Genomic DNA, 18,705 nt, shown 5'->3' on the forward strand with positions numbered 1-18,705 from the left:
TTACTCATCATTCTGTCTCTGAGTTCTCATTTTTTCCATGAAAACGATAAAAAACTCCGTAATCTGGTCGTTTTTCGTTTTGATGTGATTTTGTATATCATTCTTGATAAGTTCTAATTAAGTAGTCAACACAATAGATAAACTGCAATTAATGAGTCCCATTGTCTCAGTCGCATAAGTTGTATGCAAGACTTCGAGGTCACTCATTATCGTATATTTGCCCATTCACGTTTTACAATGACAATCATGTCATTTTTATCCGAATGTTTTGGATGTATTCGACACAAAGTGATATTCTGCTTGAATATGACAGTATTATTATAACTAGCTAGACTAATCTGATTGATAATTTGGGCTTAGTGTTTAATGTTGTGAAGCTGAAAGGTTTTCAATCAATCAATCATCAAATTTATTTCACCAGAAAGAAAAAAATAACTACAACACAAAAACAAATATCAAAGTATACCTCGTTACAATGTTTCTGGTGAGGACCATGGAAATAGTCCATAGAGACTAATCTAGTCCATGGCCCAAATCTCAAAGAAAAAAGTATAACAAAGCAATCATACGTACGTATATGAGACAGACGGGTGTCAGCAAATGAGCGGTAATTGTAATAAAAAAAATAAAGTGTCAATCAGCAACAACAAATATATAAATATAACACTAAAATAAATATGACACTAGAGTTTGTAAAATTAATTTAGTAAATAAGAATGCAATTCCGTTTTGAATAAACTTCTGGATTCTAGTTTCTTTAATGAAAGTGGTAAAGAGTTCCAATGTTTGGTAACTGCATACGTCATGTTATGTTGAATAATTCTAAGTCTTGTATGTGGGGCTCGAATATTATTGTCGGTAATTGAACGTGTTAGATAATCATGGGAGACAAGGTCAAAATAATGATCAATTCTATGGGGTAAATTGTTATGCTTTAAGTCAAAAATAAACATACATGAGTAATATTTACTTAACTTGTAAATATTCAAAATACGTAAATTTCGGAACAAAGGCTCAGAATGAGCATGAAAATCGGAGAAGGTGATTAAGCGAACTAGCTTTTTCTGAAGAAGGAGAATTGGCTCAAGGTAAGTCTGATAGGTGTTTCCCCAAATTTCAATACAGTAGGATAAGTGAGGTAAAATAAAAGCGTTGTAAATATGAAGAAGAACAGATTTTGGAACAAAATGTCGAATTTTGAAATAATACCAATTTTCGGTGTAATAGCTTTTACAATTCTCTGAATGTGTGATTTCCAAGAAAATGAAGAATCAATATTTACACCAAGATAACCTGCTGAAGAAACTTTTTTAATAACTGTAGTACCGATACGCAAGTTACCCTCAAAAGTAACCCTTCTCTGGGGTGTTTTGATAATCATATAGTTTGTTTTGTCTGCATTTATAGTTAATTTATTTCCCTTACACCATTTGTCGATCTCATTAAGTTGAAAAGTGACGTCATTCAAATTTATTTGCTGGGCACATACAGATCTAATATGTTTGTATCGTCGGCAAACAGCCTTAAATTAAAATAAGTGGTTGCATTACAGATATCATTGATATAAATCAAAAATAAAGTTGGACCAAGTATCGATCCTTGAGGTACTCCACACCTGATTTGTCTTTGAGTATAGGTTCTCCATCAACCTCCACGAATTGATTTCTATCTGATAAGTAACTGTGAAACCAATCTAGTGGAATACCCCTAACCCCATAATTATGAAGTTTTTGTATTAGAATGTCATGATTGATAGTATCGAATGCCTTCTTTAAATCAATGAAAATACCTAGACTGGAATTACCCTTGTTCATATTATCTGTTAAATAAGCAACAATATCAGCAAGTGCCAATTTTGTACTGTACTTTTTTCTGAACCCTATTGCATATCAAAGAGAATGTTGTGTTTGTCAAGAAATGAACAGAGTTGCTTGTTTACAACAGTTTCAAAAATTTTGCTAAAAACAGGCAAAACTGAAATCGGTCTATAATTACCAAGGTCGAGTTTATGAGCATGTTTCGCCGAATTTGGAATTTATTTGTTTGTTAAGAGAACATGGCGCTGTAAGAATACACATAAGTTGTGCCCGATGCATAGTAGACAGGTTAATGTTGACCTGTCATGGAGGCCGCCGTCAAACTTTATCTCTAACCTTCTGAGGTTATCTGTTGACCGCAATGATAAGGATGACAAACACATCCATTGGTATATAGGCTACTTTCTGTGGCGACGGCTTCAGTCCACTCAACAAAGTCGTTCTAACACTGACAATGGTACGTGTGACCGTTCGTGTCCTTGTAGTACCGCTGCTGGTAACTGCCTTTCAAGGTAAGTACGTATACGCAGATTGTTTATTCGTGTCTTAATACCGATGATACATACAGATCAACTCTTGGAATCGATTAGGTTTTGTATCAATTCAAAGTGTTTAACAGTGGAGTTTGACATGCAATTTGACATTAAACTGGCAGTAGTGGGATTTGCACAGACCAAATGGTCTTGTTGAAGATACGATCACGATCTCGCTATCCCCTTTTAATTTCTAAATAACTATTGAGCTCTTACCTATTTGAACAATACAATTTAAAGGTAAACAGTGTTCTGTTTATTTTCTACGTATTTATCTCCGTATGATATGAAACTTCTAGGCGCCTTTGGGTTCTTTGATGGTCTTGGCAGTCAACCAGATGCAACGTTCAGTTCAGGATAAGCCACTCCTCAGAGCGATGATTCTAAGACAACTCACAAATAACCTTCGAGGTTCGACGGGGGTACCGGGTCCAGTAATCCGAGCCCTTGGGTCAGCCAGAGTTCATCTGCCTGTGATACGTGCGATGTTATCACGATACAATGCGCAGGTAAAGAAAGGGCACTGATTAAATTCGGACTTTTAATAGGTTGAAAAATTCAAACCTTTCTCACACTATTGACTATATATTATATAGTATTCAAGAGCGCTAGTCGCGCAAATAGAACTAGTTGAATGGTACAGTGAAGGATCTTGGCAAACCAACGTATGCGCATACGCAGAAAACATTTACTTATATTCCTCTGGTAGAAACATAAGGTAATTGTTTCCGACGTCGTCGATTGTATTAAATGCCAAGACAGCAGCCTTTGAAATATCCCAAACAAATTGTCCTGTCATGTGGCGTGCTAATGAAATTAAGTGGTTGGTCAAGTTAAGCGCAATGTCAAGTTGGTGGGTCTATGTGATGTATATTCAAGTTATTTTGATAGTCTGTGTCTGCGATTTTATTCCCTTTTTTCCCATGCCGAGCCAAAGAGCTTTATTTTTGTCCTAATTTGCCTTCTTGCATAATATGCATGAAGAATCACGATTCAAAAAGCATGTCAGATCGTCGGAACATTCTGTTCAGTCACACTCTGAGTCATATAAAGTATCTACAATGTCTGCATTACTTTTTTAATGGTTAAGAAATTCACTAATCGTTGGTATCCCTGTTGACCATTTTTGTCTCTGTAAAAAAAACCCTGTAATAAAAAGAATGTTGTTCATCAGACATCTGTGCACATCGGTGTAATAGTAACACCTTCTTTCCATGACAATATTTGCACGACTCAGCTTGTCGTTGACTAGGGGGGGGGTTGATAGACACGAACAAAATAGCAAAATATGTCAGTATACGAGGAATTTAAAACGCTTTCTTCTTACTCTGTCTTTTTAGCAGCAAAACGATGACACGTTGCGTAATCTGGTACTGTTTCGTTTACTTGGAGAACAGATGGGGAAGAAAATCATAGAGGGAGCCCTCGCCATGAAGGAAGACTCTAGAGTTTACAATTTCGGGACATATTTCAACTGTGATTGTGCTCTTGAGTACTTGTAAGTTTAGAAGTATTGATAGAGTTTCATCCCGAAATTATCGAGTCATGCCCTGTTCATCGGTGCAAGAATCAGAGAATTTCAATCACTTTGGTTCAACCAAGTGACAAGAATGGGCTGTCATACCCTGTGCATGTCAGAACGATCTTCGGCAACGATGGGGCAACAGAATACAAATAACATTATCGACATGTTATGCATTTGCAGGGGGTTTGTCGTCATCATGTTGGTGTTCATGGGTAACAGTTAATTGTTAGGCTATTTTAAAACGTGATTCCTCTTTGACTTAATTACATTTGTAAACCAGGCAGAAATCAGATAAAACCACCCTTGAAGCATTTACTGCACGAGTTTCCTTAACAAAGGCATAAAAGAGCCACACTTAAATTATCGTTGAATAGTCTGAAACCGCAGCGATGTACGCGATTCGTTTGTATGCAAAGTTGCCACATTTGTTATCAAATTCCTCAATACCATAGAAGGTAAGTACGCCTAAAATGATAATTTCAGTATTTATGTCAATTTGTCAAAGATGGCAATCTTACCATCGATCAATAGAATATTGTGCAAGTAGAAAATAAAGGAAACGTAAAAAAAAGAAAAATCATAAACAGTAAATTTTAAGGTGTTTATAGTATCGAGTGGAAATCTATTATTCGTTAAAGCTATTATCTCACTTTCGTCCACAATTAAACGTGTATCCGTGAGCTGTGGTAATAATATGTGGCTATCGTATTTTCACTCGGGACACGAAAGATAGTGCCTTTCCTAACCTGCATTAATCTGAAGCTCAGAGAGCCTAGTTATATTCATTATATCCTCGTGACTTTGGAAGAATGCCAATTTGATTATGCGCGACAGGAAGTATCCAAGACAAAGAAAATACTGTAAAAGCTTACGCATAGATTTTATAAATACAGATTTGCCGGAATCTTTTCATCTAAGTATCAGCGTGATAAAAGTAGTCGCACTTTGAAAGTTATATTGTTCAAGATGTGATTTCTTCACAGAGGAGAGAATGCTGCAATGCTGGGCTTTATGCCAGATTTACTACACGCAGGTAATTGAAAATGCTAATTTGACTAATATCAGTAGTTTTAGTTGACATTTTCACCATCTTTTTTCATGGAATTGTGGGCAAATGTTTGTCGCTTCTTTCTTCAGTAAATTGGCGTTAATCTCTAGATTAGTTTACGTTACAATGTGGCCAAACTACCTTTTCTATCAAACGACCCTTCACTCTACGGAGCCGGGAGCCTTGGAATCTTCATCGAAAGAAATTGTGTTGTTATACATTGGAACTCTGTGGCAGTTCAGTGAAGCGTGTTTTGACTGAACCAGGCTGAATAATGTCCACTACTGAACTATATAATTTCAGTCAATTTAGATAAAACAAACAAAACAAACCGTGTCTTGAAAATGCTTTGCAATTTTTCTTCTTGATGTGATACTTCACACATACTAAGATAGTGATTGACAAAGTAGCATTTCGACCGTGCCTAGTTTTGCATGAATTTGTGGTATTTGTATCGTTTCTGGCATCCGTGCCGTTAAGGATTCTCTCGCTTGGCCACTGTGTAGGCTAAATGTTTAGTATTGTATCTTTGAAAAGACAGATTGTTAAAATTGTATCCAAGAACAAGGTCACTTTTGTTCCGCTTTTATTTTCCCGGGATCGACTTCTATTTCAGTCTGTGAAGAAGCTGGGAAGAAATGCACATACCAATATGCAACTCACGGCGAATGTTTATCACACAAACGTGGCGAGCGTACAGCGGCAGGAGTCGGTAAGCCTTTTATGTTGAAATAAAAGGGACAGCCACTGGGTTGTCCCCATAATTGATGACGGTGATGATGTTGATGATGATGATGATGATGATGACGTTGATGATGATGGACGATCATGTTAAATACTGATGTGTACTCATTAACACTACATTTAAAATGCCCCCAATATGTCGACGATTCTTTCCTGCAGCATTAACACTAACTTTTATTAACTATAATGTGAAAATATGACTCAATTTGTTGACAGGACTTCTAGGGAGGGGTTTAGACGTCTGTGTATCCTGGTTCAAAACTCCTGAACGGCAACTGTCTGTGTCATATACAGACCCCTACTGGATACTTGATAATTCGGCGCAATTCTACGTAAGAAGAGGTAACCCAGGCAACTTCGATCCTGAAAAAATAGACGGCAAGGCAATAGGTAATGCTTCACACCAGTCTGTCTGTCTGTCTATCTGTCTGTCTGTCTGTCTGTCTGTCTGTATGTATGTATGTATGTATGTATGTATGTATGTATGTATGTATGTATGTATGTATGTATGTATGTATCTATGTATGTATCTATGTATCTATGTATCTATCTATATATGTATCTATGTATCTTTGTATCTATCTATGTATGCTTCTGTGTATGTATCTTTGTATCTATTTGGCTATCTTTGTATCTATGGTTTTTGTCGTTTTTGTTTCCCAACATTTATCATGCTCATTTCAAGTGTTTTCTTTGGTATTGCAGCGTAAAAATGTCGTAGTTGTTATGAGTCTTTACTTGATAAAGAACAAACTAGTAAAGACACCACTTTTTCCCTTCCGCTCAGATTTTTTCCTTTTCTTTAACTTTTACGTCAGGTTTCGTTGATGGCATAGCAAGTGACTTTCCGTGTTTATTAAGAGCAAATAATATGACGGCTGTTGATGCTGAACGTCTAGGCATCAAAGGTCATTATGTCGGAAAAGAGGAGTTGTATACGCTCATGAAGAATGGTCAGGTAATGATAATAATACATGGGCCTACGTCGTAGGTATACCAAAATAATAATTGAAGTGGCAAACTGATAGTCAATGCTGGCATAATAATAATAATAATTTGAAAAAAATGTCAATATCTTCAGTACATCCATGATTAAATTTTCAGTTGTTTTAATTAAATGTAGTGTGCATCTACCGCTGTGTATTATGGAAAGTGATTATTTTGTAATTTATGATGTGAGAGTAATTGACTATTCCAGCCGTTTTTGCTGTGTGATTGGTTTCTCGTCAAAGCCTATCGCAGTTTCTTGATAGCTTTTCCTGATAACCATGTCTTTATTTATTTTCAGCTCGATGCCGCGTTTGTGCTGCCAGTATCATTTGGCGACGTACCGTTTTCTCATGAATTCGACCGGCTTGGGAAACCTTTTAAGTGCAGCAAGGGTGGTGAACTTCACGGAATAACCCGGAAGGACAATCTCGTACTGTGGTTCAATGATGCATTGCGCAAGATGAAAGAAGACGGACGGTACTATGGCTTGTGTCGTGATGCAGAGAAAAAACACGGTGAGACACGACATAAACTATACATACATACATACTGTCGGATGCGAGTGTAATATTACAAAATGAAACATGGTTCCTCACAGAACATACTTTTAACTTATGAATTGTCTTTTATAGCATATCCGCAACTCAATTACTCTTTCAGCTTCTCTGATATACCATCTGTCATTCAAATCACCTATCAATCGAGTAATATGGCTCCTATTCTGTCATACTGTAGGTCACAAGGGAAGTATCGACTGCGTGTAATTCCTTTCACTCGCTCCTGGGAGAGATTTGCATCGTATATATCACTTCCTTTTTGTGGCCTCTATATTGCCGGGAATCAATGAAGCGATTCTTTAAGTGATACAAGTAAATGATTGATTCGCATTTGTCCTTCTGAATTTGGTATAACTGCAGTTTTAGACTTTCTTTGACAAAAAAACTTTTCCTCTTGAATTTGATGTGTAATGTATTGACATTGGACATAAAAAATCGTATCGTTAGCTTGAACATTTGCCACTCATTTTTAGCTCACGTGTGTAAACACGTGGGCTATTGTCATAGCGATGTCTGTCTGTCTGTCCGTGTGTGTGTGTGTGTGTGTGTGTGTGTGTGTGTGTGTGTGTGTGTGTGTGTGTGTAAGAGACAACAGCATATCGAAAAAAAGACTGAAATAATTGACTGAACCGCTCATGCCACATATTCTACCACGGCGGTATCACTCTTCCCTGTGTGAGTATAGGGAGAGTGATACCGCCGTGGTAGAATATGTGGCATGAGCGGTTCAGTCAATTATTTCAGTCTTTTTTTCGATATGCTGTTGTCTCTTACACACACACACACACACACACACACACTCATATATATATATATATATATATATATATATATATATATATATATATATATATATATATATATATATATATATATGTATTATATATAGCTAGCTAGCTAGATAGATAGATAGATAGATAGAGATAGATAGATAGATAGAATATAAATATGAATAGATGTTTATCTGTTTGTATGTTTATTTATTCATTATATTGTTTGTTTGTATATTTTTGTTTATTATTATTTTGTTGTTTATTTGTTTGCTTGTTTGTTTGTTCAACCTGGCTCCCCTGTGGTGTGTGGGCAAAGTGTAAACATTTTTTGCATGTTATGTATTTCAGTCTATGTCAAATATTGTAAATGAAAATCAAGAACAGTTTACTGTGTGCTTGTAAAAGATAACATATTTGTCAATACATAAACTGCCTTGCAGATTGATTGTCTTAAATATTATCACAGAAGTAGAAAAGGAAAAGAAACTAATCAAATTGCTGTAACATATTCACTCTCAGTGCCTGTATAGGCCTATACTTAACTGTTTTATCATTACAATTCAGCTGTTTGTTATATCTTTATCACTTCCATGGGCCAAGACACACTTGGATCAATGTCATCACTCTGTGCCAGTTGTGTATGTCAGTCTGTCTGTATATGTATGTCCATGTTTCATACAATTGTTGACTTGTTTTGATAACTATATGGGAGCGAACAGTGATATTGTCACTATTTTTAATGGGTTACACTGAAATAAAAATAAAAAATAAAAAGTTCCCGACCGATCTACTTTATTTCCTTGGGGCTTGTCCCCGGAAACACTGTCACACATCTTTTTCTTATGCCTTACGCTAGTTGTGAGTATGCATAACACGGTATATCTTGATTAAATTCCCAAAACGTATTTGAATTTCATGAACAGAATTTCTCCAAAGTTGGCGCAGTCGGTCAATCACTCCTGGATCGTGTCATCTAGAAAGTACAAGGCAACTAAGGGACTGGTCAGTTTCTTCAGCCTGGGGGCGCGGTGGATTCATGGGGGGTCACCCTGTTTTTGACTTTGGTGATGGGGGGTCACCATGTTTTTGAAATGCCCAATGGGGGGGGGGGGGTCAGTGTGTTTTTGAATTTTGAAACAGGCTCATCATTGCCTAAAATGCTTGTGTCAGCCACAAATTTCATCATTCAGTTGTATTTTTCGGCGCGCCCTTCGGGCGCGTAACTTTAATAATCAGTCATATTTTTCAGCACGCCCAACTTTAACATATCAAGCATATATACATCAGAGATATCTGTATGTTCAATATTTTTCAGCGTGCTCTTCAAGCTCATTACTTTAATATATCAGACATTTTTCAGCATGCCCTTCAGGTGCATGACTTTAATATACAAGGCATATATATCAGAGATATCAGATTGTTTCATATTTTTCGGTGCGCCCTTCAGGCGCCATACTTTAATAATCAGAGATATCTTGATGTTTGCTAAGTGAAAGTGTACCTTATGAAATCTGCATTTCATATGAAAAGGATGACAAATTCCTGATACTTTTATGTTTCTCTATGAGAAATCAGTATGAGAAAGCAACATGCACAAATATTTCACAATATATATTGATACAGTGACTTATTTAGAGATAAAAAAATGACAAGATATCTTTCCTTCTCATTGATGCAATTATTTTCCTTTGTGTCACAGGTTTCTGTAGAAAGATGCTTTTTATGAACAAAATAACAGTTTAAAAAGGCAGTTTTTGTCATTATTAGCTGTGCTTTTATGGTTTCAATGTTACAAGAGAAGGTCCTCTCAGACACTGTACACATCAGATTTGGCTAAAAAAGCTCTCTATGGCTCCTCAGGAGATTTAATTGGATGGTTGGCAAGTCTAAACACCCATCAAGTTTTTGACATCCATTTCTGTACAACAGTTCAGGACATCTGGTTAAGCTTAGAAAGTGTGAAATACATTCACAGCTCATTCAAAATACAGCTCATTCAAAATGTACTGTATTCAAACTTTAAGATTGACACTTTGAAATTCCTATCTTACAACTGACATGTCAACAATTTCATTAAAACATAGAATGACTATTTAAAATATAAATATATGTAAATGTAAAATATAATATATATATATTAATGTCCACCTTTGTTTTACCTATGTCGCCGCCGGGGGGTCACCCTGTTTTTGAAATTTGGAATGGGGGGGGGGGGGGTCAGCCACTTTTTGACGTCGGCAAAAATAATCCACCGTCCCCCCCCGGCCGAAGAACTGACCAGTCCCTAATAGACACTCAACTGGAGCAAGAAATATTCAAGTCTTCGTTTGAACGACACAGCTTATACAGTTTATCAAACCCTTTTCTCTTGCACATGATAAAACATTTAGAAAAAGCGATATAATAGAAAGTCACAAAGGGAAAACAGTAAGAAGTGAAAAAAACGTGAGGCTTGCTGCTTTTGCAAAAATTACACATGGGAAAAACGTGTAAATTTAAATTAGGAAAAATTCGAGATGGTCTACCGACTCCTAAATAACAGAAATGAAAAACGAAATCTTGGCAAGAGAAAAATAACTTGCATACCTCTAGTCTAGTCTGACCGACCGTTCCCAAGACCTACTGGTCTGTGCCCTACAGGTATCCGCTCTTGCTCTGTCAGCATACATCGTGAACATCCCATGACTCGGAACTTGTCGCTTTCCAAATTCCCTCCCCTACAGCGCCCCTAGTGGCGTTCGTGAGGAAAGTGTATATCCAAAGGACAAGTCCTCGAGACTGTAAAACTTTTAAATATTCTGCGATGAATTTCCGAGTTTGACCAGCTTGATATAAGAGTTAATTTTGGTAAGAGAGTCGCTCTTTATCCCAGCCAGAAATATTCTTTTTTTTAAATTCTGTCTGTTTGATATGTAAACTTTCGTAATCATGGCCATTTAATAAAGCATATGTAACTTTTTGTGAATTTTTAATAACACTTTTGTCGCCCAACTCTTGGAAATTAGCAATGAGTAAACAATGTTTAAAATGAAAGTTGCATCAAATGTGTTTGCGGAATGCACCGTGGCCTATCCTACGAGTCTTATAGTTAACATTCTTGATGTGCCATTTTGCAGAGAGTTCACCGGCAGGTACGCAATCAACCGGCGGCCAGCTTGCCACAGCATAGTTTCATACAGGAACGAATATGAAAGTGTCACAAAGAGTAATATTCTAATATGTGAATATATTGCTTCTGCAGTTACTCTCCATTTTAGATTTATCGATCCCTTACACGTACGTTATTCTTGTCACAGTTTGTTGTGTGCATGAATGAAATCTTTGTATCAATGTGTGAGATGAAACTAAAATTGACTGCTGGAGGACAGAAGAGTGCTGTACATGTCGAACAGCGCACACTTCCTGCGGTAGATATATTATTCATATGTATTCAACTTGCTCGATTTTCTGATGGAACACTTTCACCAGACCACTGTTCTGCTCGACCACTATCACCTGTCCGAAGGGGTCGTCGCCAGCTTCGTCGTTGTTGACGCAAATTCCAACGGGGCTTCTCAGATGGTGTGCGGGGCTGTCTACCCGGCATACAAATGAGCCGTACAGGTCGAACTTCTGTACTCGGTTATTCCAGCAGTCGCAAACATACACGTAGCCGTACATATCGGTGGCGATACCCTCCGGGTGATAAAACTGGCCGTTGTCGCTCCCGAGCGAGCCGAAAGAGAAAAGATAGTCGCCATTGGCGCTGTACACTTTGATAGTGTGGTTGCCACAGTTGGACACGAACACATTACCGTTGTAATCAATGGCGACGCACCACGGACTTGACAATCGGGCATCTGCATTTTCCTGTCTTCCAAAGGTCTTGATATGGTCGCCGTCTGGTCGATAGATGAACACGGAATCGGCATCAGTATCAACAACGTAAACATTGCCGTTGATAGGGGACACGGCTATACCTCGCGGGTGTCTTAACTCTCCCTTTCCGAAGCATTTGACGAGTTTGCCGTCTTCGTCGCACACCACGACTTGTTTGTTCCCTGCATCAGTTGTGAAAATGTTACCGTCTGCGGACACTGCAGAGAATTCGGGTTTGAAGCTCCTTTGAAAGTCTGGAAACTCGATTGTTTTCCGAAATTCGCCCGTCATAGTGGACCTCTGTAATCTTTTGTTACCAGTATCGCCCACAATTAGATCTCCACTTTTGCTCATCGTCACGCCCCATGGCCCTTTCAGCTGTCCGATACCAGAGCCAATCCCTCCGAATTTCCTGATCAAACCTTTCGGTCCGATGGTCTGGTACTCAACGGAGGTGTCTCTTTGTGTTTTGTTCTTAGACTTCGATGCCCCTTGTTTCAAACTATTCTCCATCCTTTGACGAGAACATATGTCATCGACTAATATGTCACTCGAGTCTGACTGCATTACTACTTCTTCTGTAGTCTGTTGACTGCCGAGGACAATGTGCCCGTATTAGATCTGCCATCTCCACTGCCGGTAAGGTCTTTCGTTTTCTCTTTGTTTTCAAACATCTCTGTCGTCGTTAACGCTTTGTTTTCTGGCTTTAACTGCGTTGTAAGAGATGTTCCTGTACTCGGAATATTGCTGATGTTGTCAGCGTATCGTCGAACCTCACTGGGCGATGCTGTCTGGTCTGAAGTTGCACCTGCTGTAGTTTCGATCGTGGCCAAATCGCCCTCTGGTTTTGCTTCTCCCTCTTCAGAACCATTTCTATGTCCACATTCGACTTCACTCGGTTTGTGTGCATCATTCTTTGTGGTGTAATTTTGCCCCTCAGTTGAAGCATTGTAATTTTGCGATGCTTCCCAAGGCACAAGAACGTCTTTGCCCTCAGCTGCTTCATCACTTGCCGCCCGTTCTTCCGTGCGTTCATTCGTCTCGGCTGCGTTGTCAGACACAGAATCTTGGTTTGATAGTATCGTTACTTCCCGTGGTGCATCCGCATTGATATCGGCAGCGTCGTCTGTAGTGGCTTCTTGTTTATCGCGTCCATCAGCATCGTTGTTGTCGTCCCCACTCATTTTCTGACCAGGACTACCGTTGATTCCCAATTAATATCACCGCGTTCCATACCATCTTGGTCATTGCTTTGAGTGCTGTAGTTCTCTGGTCGCTCCATCTGTAATCTACCTACACCTGTACCTAGTACCGTCTTTGCTTCACAGAAATCACTCGAAGGCGAGAAGTCCAAGTAGTCATCTTGCGTCGGCTGGCATTTTGCGTTCACTTTCCGCAGCTCTTGAGTCTGTGACATAACTTCATTTCTGGCCGACATCAGGTATGAATCGTTACCCTGGCGAACAAGTCTCTCGGCAAAGTCCCGCACATGGACCAAGCTGTCTTCTATACATTCAACTTGCTTGAGTTCTGCGCGAAGATTCATTCTTCTGTCTTCGTATTCATCGTTCAGTACTCTGGCAAGATTTTCACCGTCTTCTCGAATTCTCTTGGCCATGTCTTCTACCGTTCTGGTCACATGATCACTGAGTTTTTTCTTGGTGTTCTGATAGGATCCATTTAGGGACTCTATTTTTTGCTGAATGGCCGTCTTACTTTCGATTGCTTCACTCTCTCGGGCTTTCAATTCTTGCGTCACCTCCGACAAATACTCGGTGAATTCTGATGCGGCTTCCTTCAAGTATCTGTACCTGTGCTCGGGCTTTGGGTGATCAAGGACCGTGCATTCTAGGCAGATCGGGGTCTCACAGGAATCACAGTAGAACGTTTCCGGGTGATTGAGATGTCTGTCACAGTAGACCGGTGGCTGAACAAAAGCAGGGTCTTCAGACTTGGTCTTCTGGTACTCCTCGAAAGACAGAAGCCTGTGCGTACGAGTCGCTGGGATGAACTTATGAGCCGCGGAGCAAGTCATGCACAGACTCACCGCGCAGTCCAGACACCTGTCGGTCACTTCACCGAGCTTACAGCTTCACATTTGGCAGAGTCAGAACTTTGACACTTCTTTTTCACCAGTTCGTTGACGAAAACGTTTGCCTGAGCCCCGTCACGCCCGAATGAGGAAGTTGGAACGTGCGTCGACATATTGGACATGTCAACGCGCCAGTTTTTTCGACGAGGGTACACAGACAGCATTCGCAGAAACTATGAAGACAGGACAACAGTTTAGCGTTCTTGAACAGTTCCGAACAGATCGCGCAAAACAGAAAATCATCGTCAACACTGACCGTAGTTATTAATCCGTGGCTTGCCATAGCTCAGTGCCAGTAATGAAATGTTTGTCGAATGGTCCTGTAGTCACGCAGTGGATAATTTCTTTTTGTGTAAAGAATCTACACCGTCGTAATTCTGCGATTATGGCGGTCGAAGTACAGCACACCTCGGGTGCTCGACTCGTAACCGTGTCAACGGGCACTTCCTTCTTTTTGGGACTCAGTTGTTTGCTGTTTGTTTACTACAACACTTACATTCCGAGGTTACAGATATATTCAAAGCGCACCTATGAACCACTGAACTGACTGAGTTTACCAGAGCCAATCCGACCACGTGACGTTAGTGTTTTCATTTGATCAATCATGAAAAAGAAAGTCAATCTGACGCGACTATTCACTTTTACACTTCAACAGAAAATTAAAAGGGGAGACGTTATATTTTCATTTGTTTAATATTCCAAATTCTTCAATACTTGTATCTATTCGCATAAACGCGACTTGATTATTCGATAAAAAATCACCGTACGTGATATTAGTGTAGGCCCATAGGCCTACATGTTGACTGCCTACCATGTTGACTGCAGGGCTTTGGCCCGGCTTGGGCCCGTTGTCCGCTGCTGCACAGACCCTTCCTGTCTTTGCAGCAGTGGACAACGGGCCCAAGCCATGCAGAGCTCTACAGCCGCTCGGTTAAGCTAGCCGACATGTACAGTAATATCACGTACCGTTATTCTTTATTAATAATCAAGTCATGTAGACATTCTACTCATTGATGATTATGCAGTCCGTTCGCCGGGCCCGAGCCAGGCAGCCATAGCCATTCGTAATATAATGCCAGTCAACATGTAGGCCTATAGGCGAACACTATAATATCACGAACGGTGATTCTTTTATTGAATAATCAAGTCGTATATAGACATTCTACATATTAAATACGTTTATTATCCCAACAATGTGCCAAGCGCCTGTGCCTATAATAACATTACTGAAGATTCATCTTAATAAACTCCACCCCGTAATACAAAGTCGTTTAATTATTGCACCTTTATTTGATGCGATAAGACACTTGACGAGACGTATCACTTTTGTCGTAAGTCGAAAATATTGTGATCGTAAACTGTGCTTGCTTCAACAAACTCTCGGTTTACGATCGAAACTGTGGCAGCCCTGACGCAACTGATGCGAACGTTGATGCTGTTCAACGACAGCGCCATCAGGCGTCAGCGTTTCCAAATTAAATTCCTCAAGGGTTGGAAACATTTGAGCTATGGTCAAGCTATGGTCGTAGATCCGGTCTTGCTTCTATATGTTGTCCATGGTCAAGTGGCGATTGCAGACTGAGGTTGTATTGTATGTGCCTGGACTTTTGTGTTATACGGTATCTTCAAAATCTCAGCAATATCACTCTGGGTGAAAGCGAAGGACGTCGATACAGATAATTCTAACCCATCAACCGAAAAGTACAAAGGGGCATGATTATATACGAAGGAGTTTCCAAGGTCAGCATACAGCTAAAAGAGATCATATCATGTACGGATACGTTTTGCTACTTCAATTTGTAAAAGTTGGACATACTGTTGAAGTAGACACCGTTTGACACGTTCTATCATACCTGTGTAAATTTGCACTTTGCTTCAGAAAAAATGTTGAAATCACAGGTAGACTTGCACTGTATGAGAAATAGGGGCATTTTATGGAGAAGTCAGCGCTGTGCTGATCTTTATTTTACTCAGAATGTTGTCAATGTCCAACTTTGTTCATTGACGTTCTCCAGCCTCGGAACGAGGTTTTTGTAATATTTTCCCAGAAATTTGATGTTTAATATTTCCCAAATAAAAACCTGCTTTATTTCTTTTTTCATTGTGTTTTAGCGCTCTTCTTTCGATTAATCCCTGCTGTTATCGTATGTCCCAATTTTCATAAATAAAATGATCAGATCGGAAAATTGATCATAAATGACGTATTGCTCTTTTACCAAAGTTTTCATTTTTCTATTGGTAAGTCATAAACGAAGAATATATCATATTCAAAATTAATATTCATTCTATCGGCGAAAACTATGGAGATCTACAACCGCTAGAGAAAACACTTATACGAATTACAAACACCGTAACTTAAACAGTTTCAAGCTCTTTCCGAATCAGTATTGTAGTATCACAGGCCGTCAGAAGCGTGTCCCTGACCTGCCTCTCCACTATCGATTTTTAAATCAGGAGAAAATTGTGGTGACCCTGGATGAACAGAACATGGCCATGACACAGCCCAGTTAGCGTCAAAGTTACGGATGTAAGGAACATAATACATGTAATAAGGTTATTATGAAATTTACCCTTTGACTTACGTGCCAAGGTCGCAAGAGATGAGCTAAATCAGATGTGTTATAACTGTTAGAGAAGCATATTATTATGAAGGTTTTCAATTTCTCAACTAAAAATCTTATGTGAAATGTTTTGTATTCTGGTCGCAGACCCATAAGGATATCATTTAGATCATGACATAATCCGTTGATTTTGTAATTTTATGATTATTTTATTGCCGAATGACACGATTAAGATGAGAATGTCAGATAAATTTTCTAACGCGTTCGATGACTTTTTGTTGGTAGATATGTCGTCTGTGAATCATTAAATACCTGCATGGATCAGATTTGTATTTGTATTAGATATCATGTTGACTTTCATAATTGTTTGAAAGGGAATACAACATCAAAGTTTCATTGACTGCTTAGTAGCTCCCGTTCTGACCTCACCCCTAACCCCTAAAAAAACCAAAACATTGCACTAAATTGCACATAATTTTTGTTCAATCAGTGGAAACAAATTAGTGTTTTAACTTGTCTTCCTACGTTAATATATATCTTAGCCTAGCCAACTCAGTGAAGTATGTATGTATGTATGTATGTATGTATGTATGTATGTATGTATGTATGTATGTATGTATGTATGTATGTATGTATGTGTGTGTGTGTGTGTGTGTGTGTGTGTGTGTATGTATGTATGTATGTATGTATGTATGTATGTATGTATGTATGTATGTATGTATGTTCGCAAAACACAACACTTTTGAATTATTTCTTCGAGACAAAACAGAAATGTTCTCAGTATTATATTTATTTATCATATATCCTAAAATTCCACAATACAAACAGACGAAATGAATAGAATTTGAAAGTCTGATGAACGATTGTTTTCGAAGTTTGTATCGCTTTCTTTGATCCTGATTGGCTAACTTCGAGAAACCTGTCTGTGATAAACCCTGTCTGTGATAAACCCTGTCTGTGATAAACCAATAGACAGGCTTGTAGTTTCTGTGATCATACTACTTGCGGAAACGCTACAAATTACTGTTGTACAAATTTTCTTTTTCACTGCACTGTCATTTATACCACAAAAAGGACTCTCTAATACTGCATGGTTTCACTACTTCAGTGGATAAATCTCATTCTAACATGGCTAGGTCTGTTGGCCAAATATTCGTCATGTTCAATTCACATAGCCATGTATAAGTCCTAGTGAATTGAATTGAATTGTCTTTTGAAATTCACAAAACTAAGATGGTGAAAACTATTCTTAGTGCGCCAGACTGCAAAAGAATAGTAAAAATTTGAATCCAAAACTCTGTACCCGAGGTACAATTAACCATAACATCACAATGGTCTTGTTCACATCGGCACTCGTTTCTTGTCATACCACTGACCGAGATATAGCGATTATGTTATTTTCATTTTTTTTTCATTTTTAATAATTTGTTGTTCGACTTTATCGATAAAAACTTACAGTGCCACTACTCTGATTCTATGAACACTTCGTTCAACGACTATAATTATCTGGAAGGGATCTTCCCTGTGACACATACCCCGGTAGGACCCCGCAGTGCCTCTGTACCGCAATCAACCTGACAAATGAATGCACCTGATGAACTGAATTTCTGTACTCGGTTGTTGCTGTAATCACAGACGTAGACATTGCCGTGTAGATCATTGCATATTCCCCATGGGTTGTTGAACTTACCATCAGCACTACCACAGGATCCAAAGGAGAAGAGGAATCCACCGTCTGCATCGAATACCTTGACAGAGTGGCTACCAGGATCTGACACAAAGACTTTACCCTCGCTACTCTCCACAGTGATGTCCCATGGATTACTAAACTGACCAGCTCTGTTACCTTGACTTCCAAAGCATTTTATATAGTCTCCACTTTGACTGTATATTCGAATACAATGTGCAGAATAATCGACGACATAAACATTGCCATTGTACGGACTAATCGCGATACCGAAGACATACTTCAGCTGATCTTTACCAAAGCATTTTATCAGCTGACCATTCTCATCACAGACCACTACCTGTTTATTACCATTGTCTGTTGTAAAGATCTTTCCATCTTCAGAGACTGCAGAGTAAACAGGTGTAAAGTTTGCAATCTCTGTAAATTTGTAAATTGCTTGATGTTTTCCTTGTAAGGCAAATGATTGTAGCCTGTGGTTGCTTCGATCATCTACTATCACGTGACCACTCTTTGTCAT

The 18,705-nt window shown here is 38.8% G+C and overlaps 4 protein-coding genes across 5 annotated transcripts; 1 reads left to right on the forward strand and 3 right to left on the reverse strand.

Annotated features, from left to right (window-relative positions):
• Window positions 1-1,999: 1,999 nt before the first annotated feature.
• Window positions 2,000-7,857, forward strand: LOC139130440 (uncharacterized). 2 transcript variants are annotated; one of them, XM_070696233.1, is made up of 8 exons: window positions 2,000-2,859; window positions 3,694-3,848; window positions 4,859-4,908; window positions 5,540-5,635; window positions 5,884-6,057; window positions 6,486-6,625; window positions 6,956-7,172; window positions 7,393-7,857. In XM_070696233.1, the coding sequence occupies exons 1-8, from the start codon at window positions 2,668-2,670 to the stop codon at window positions 7,419-7,421; spliced, it is 1,053 nt and encodes a 350-aa protein (XP_070552334.1). In that variant the 5' UTR covers window positions 2,000-2,667; the 3' UTR covers window positions 7,422-7,857. The 2 variants fall into 2 exon arrangements, with proteins under 2 accessions (XP_070552334.1, XP_070552335.1); XM_070696234.1 differs by having other exon boundaries at window positions 2,706-2,859; window positions 3,691-3,848; window positions 7,393-7,851.
• A 3,550-nt stretch (window positions 7,858-11,407) lies between these two features.
• Window positions 11,408-12,358, reverse strand: LOC139132096 (tripartite motif-containing protein 2-like). Its single transcript, XM_070698488.1, has one exon. The coding sequence runs from the start codon at window positions 12,356-12,358 to the stop codon at window positions 11,408-11,410; it is 951 nt and encodes a 316-aa protein (XP_070554589.1).
• A 667-nt stretch (window positions 12,359-13,025) lies between these two features.
• Window positions 13,026-13,880, reverse strand: LOC139132097 (E3 ubiquitin-protein ligase TRIM33-like). Its single transcript, XM_070698489.1, has one exon. It carries the CDS (start codon window positions 13,878-13,880, stop codon window positions 13,026-13,028), a length of 855 nt encoding a protein of 284 aa, XP_070554590.1.
• A 4,120-nt stretch (window positions 13,881-18,000) lies between these two features.
• Window positions 18,001-18,705, reverse strand: LOC139132098 (tripartite motif-containing protein 2-like). Its single transcript, XM_070698490.1, has one exon. It carries the CDS (start codon window positions 18,703-18,705, stop codon window positions 18,001-18,003), a length of 705 nt encoding a protein of 234 aa, XP_070554591.1.

Source organism: Ptychodera flava, chromosome 4 (assembly GCF_041260155.1).
Source record: "Ptychodera flava strain L36383 chromosome 4, AS_Pfla_20210202, whole genome shotgun sequence".
Classification (NCBI taxonomy): Eukaryota; Metazoa; Hemichordata; class Enteropneusta; family Ptychoderidae; genus Ptychodera; species Ptychodera flava.

Coding starts and splice junctions, on each gene's coding strand:
- LOC139130440 (XM_070696233.1), top strand. CDS start 2,668: ATGGTCTTGGCAGTCAACCAGATGCAACGTTCAGTTCAGGATAAGCCA. Junction 5,636..5,883: donor GCGTACAGCGGCAGGAGTCG/GTAAGCCTTTTA, acceptor ATTTGTTGACAG/GACTTCTAGGGAGGGGTTTA. Junction 7,173..7,392: donor TGATGCAGAGAAAAAACACG/GTGAGACACGAC, acceptor GTCATACTGTAG/GTCACAAGGGAAGTATCGAC.
- LOC139132096 (XM_070698488.1), bottom strand. CDS start 12,358: ATGGAGAATAGTTTGAAACAAGGGGCATCGAAGTCTAAGAACAAAACA.
- LOC139132097 (XM_070698489.1), bottom strand. CDS start 13,880: ATGACTTGCTCCGCGGCTCATAAGTTCATCCCAGCGACTCGTACGCAC.
- LOC139132098 (XM_070698490.1), bottom strand. CDS start 18,705: ATGACAAAGAGTGGTCACGTGATAGTAGATGATCGAAGCAACCACAGG.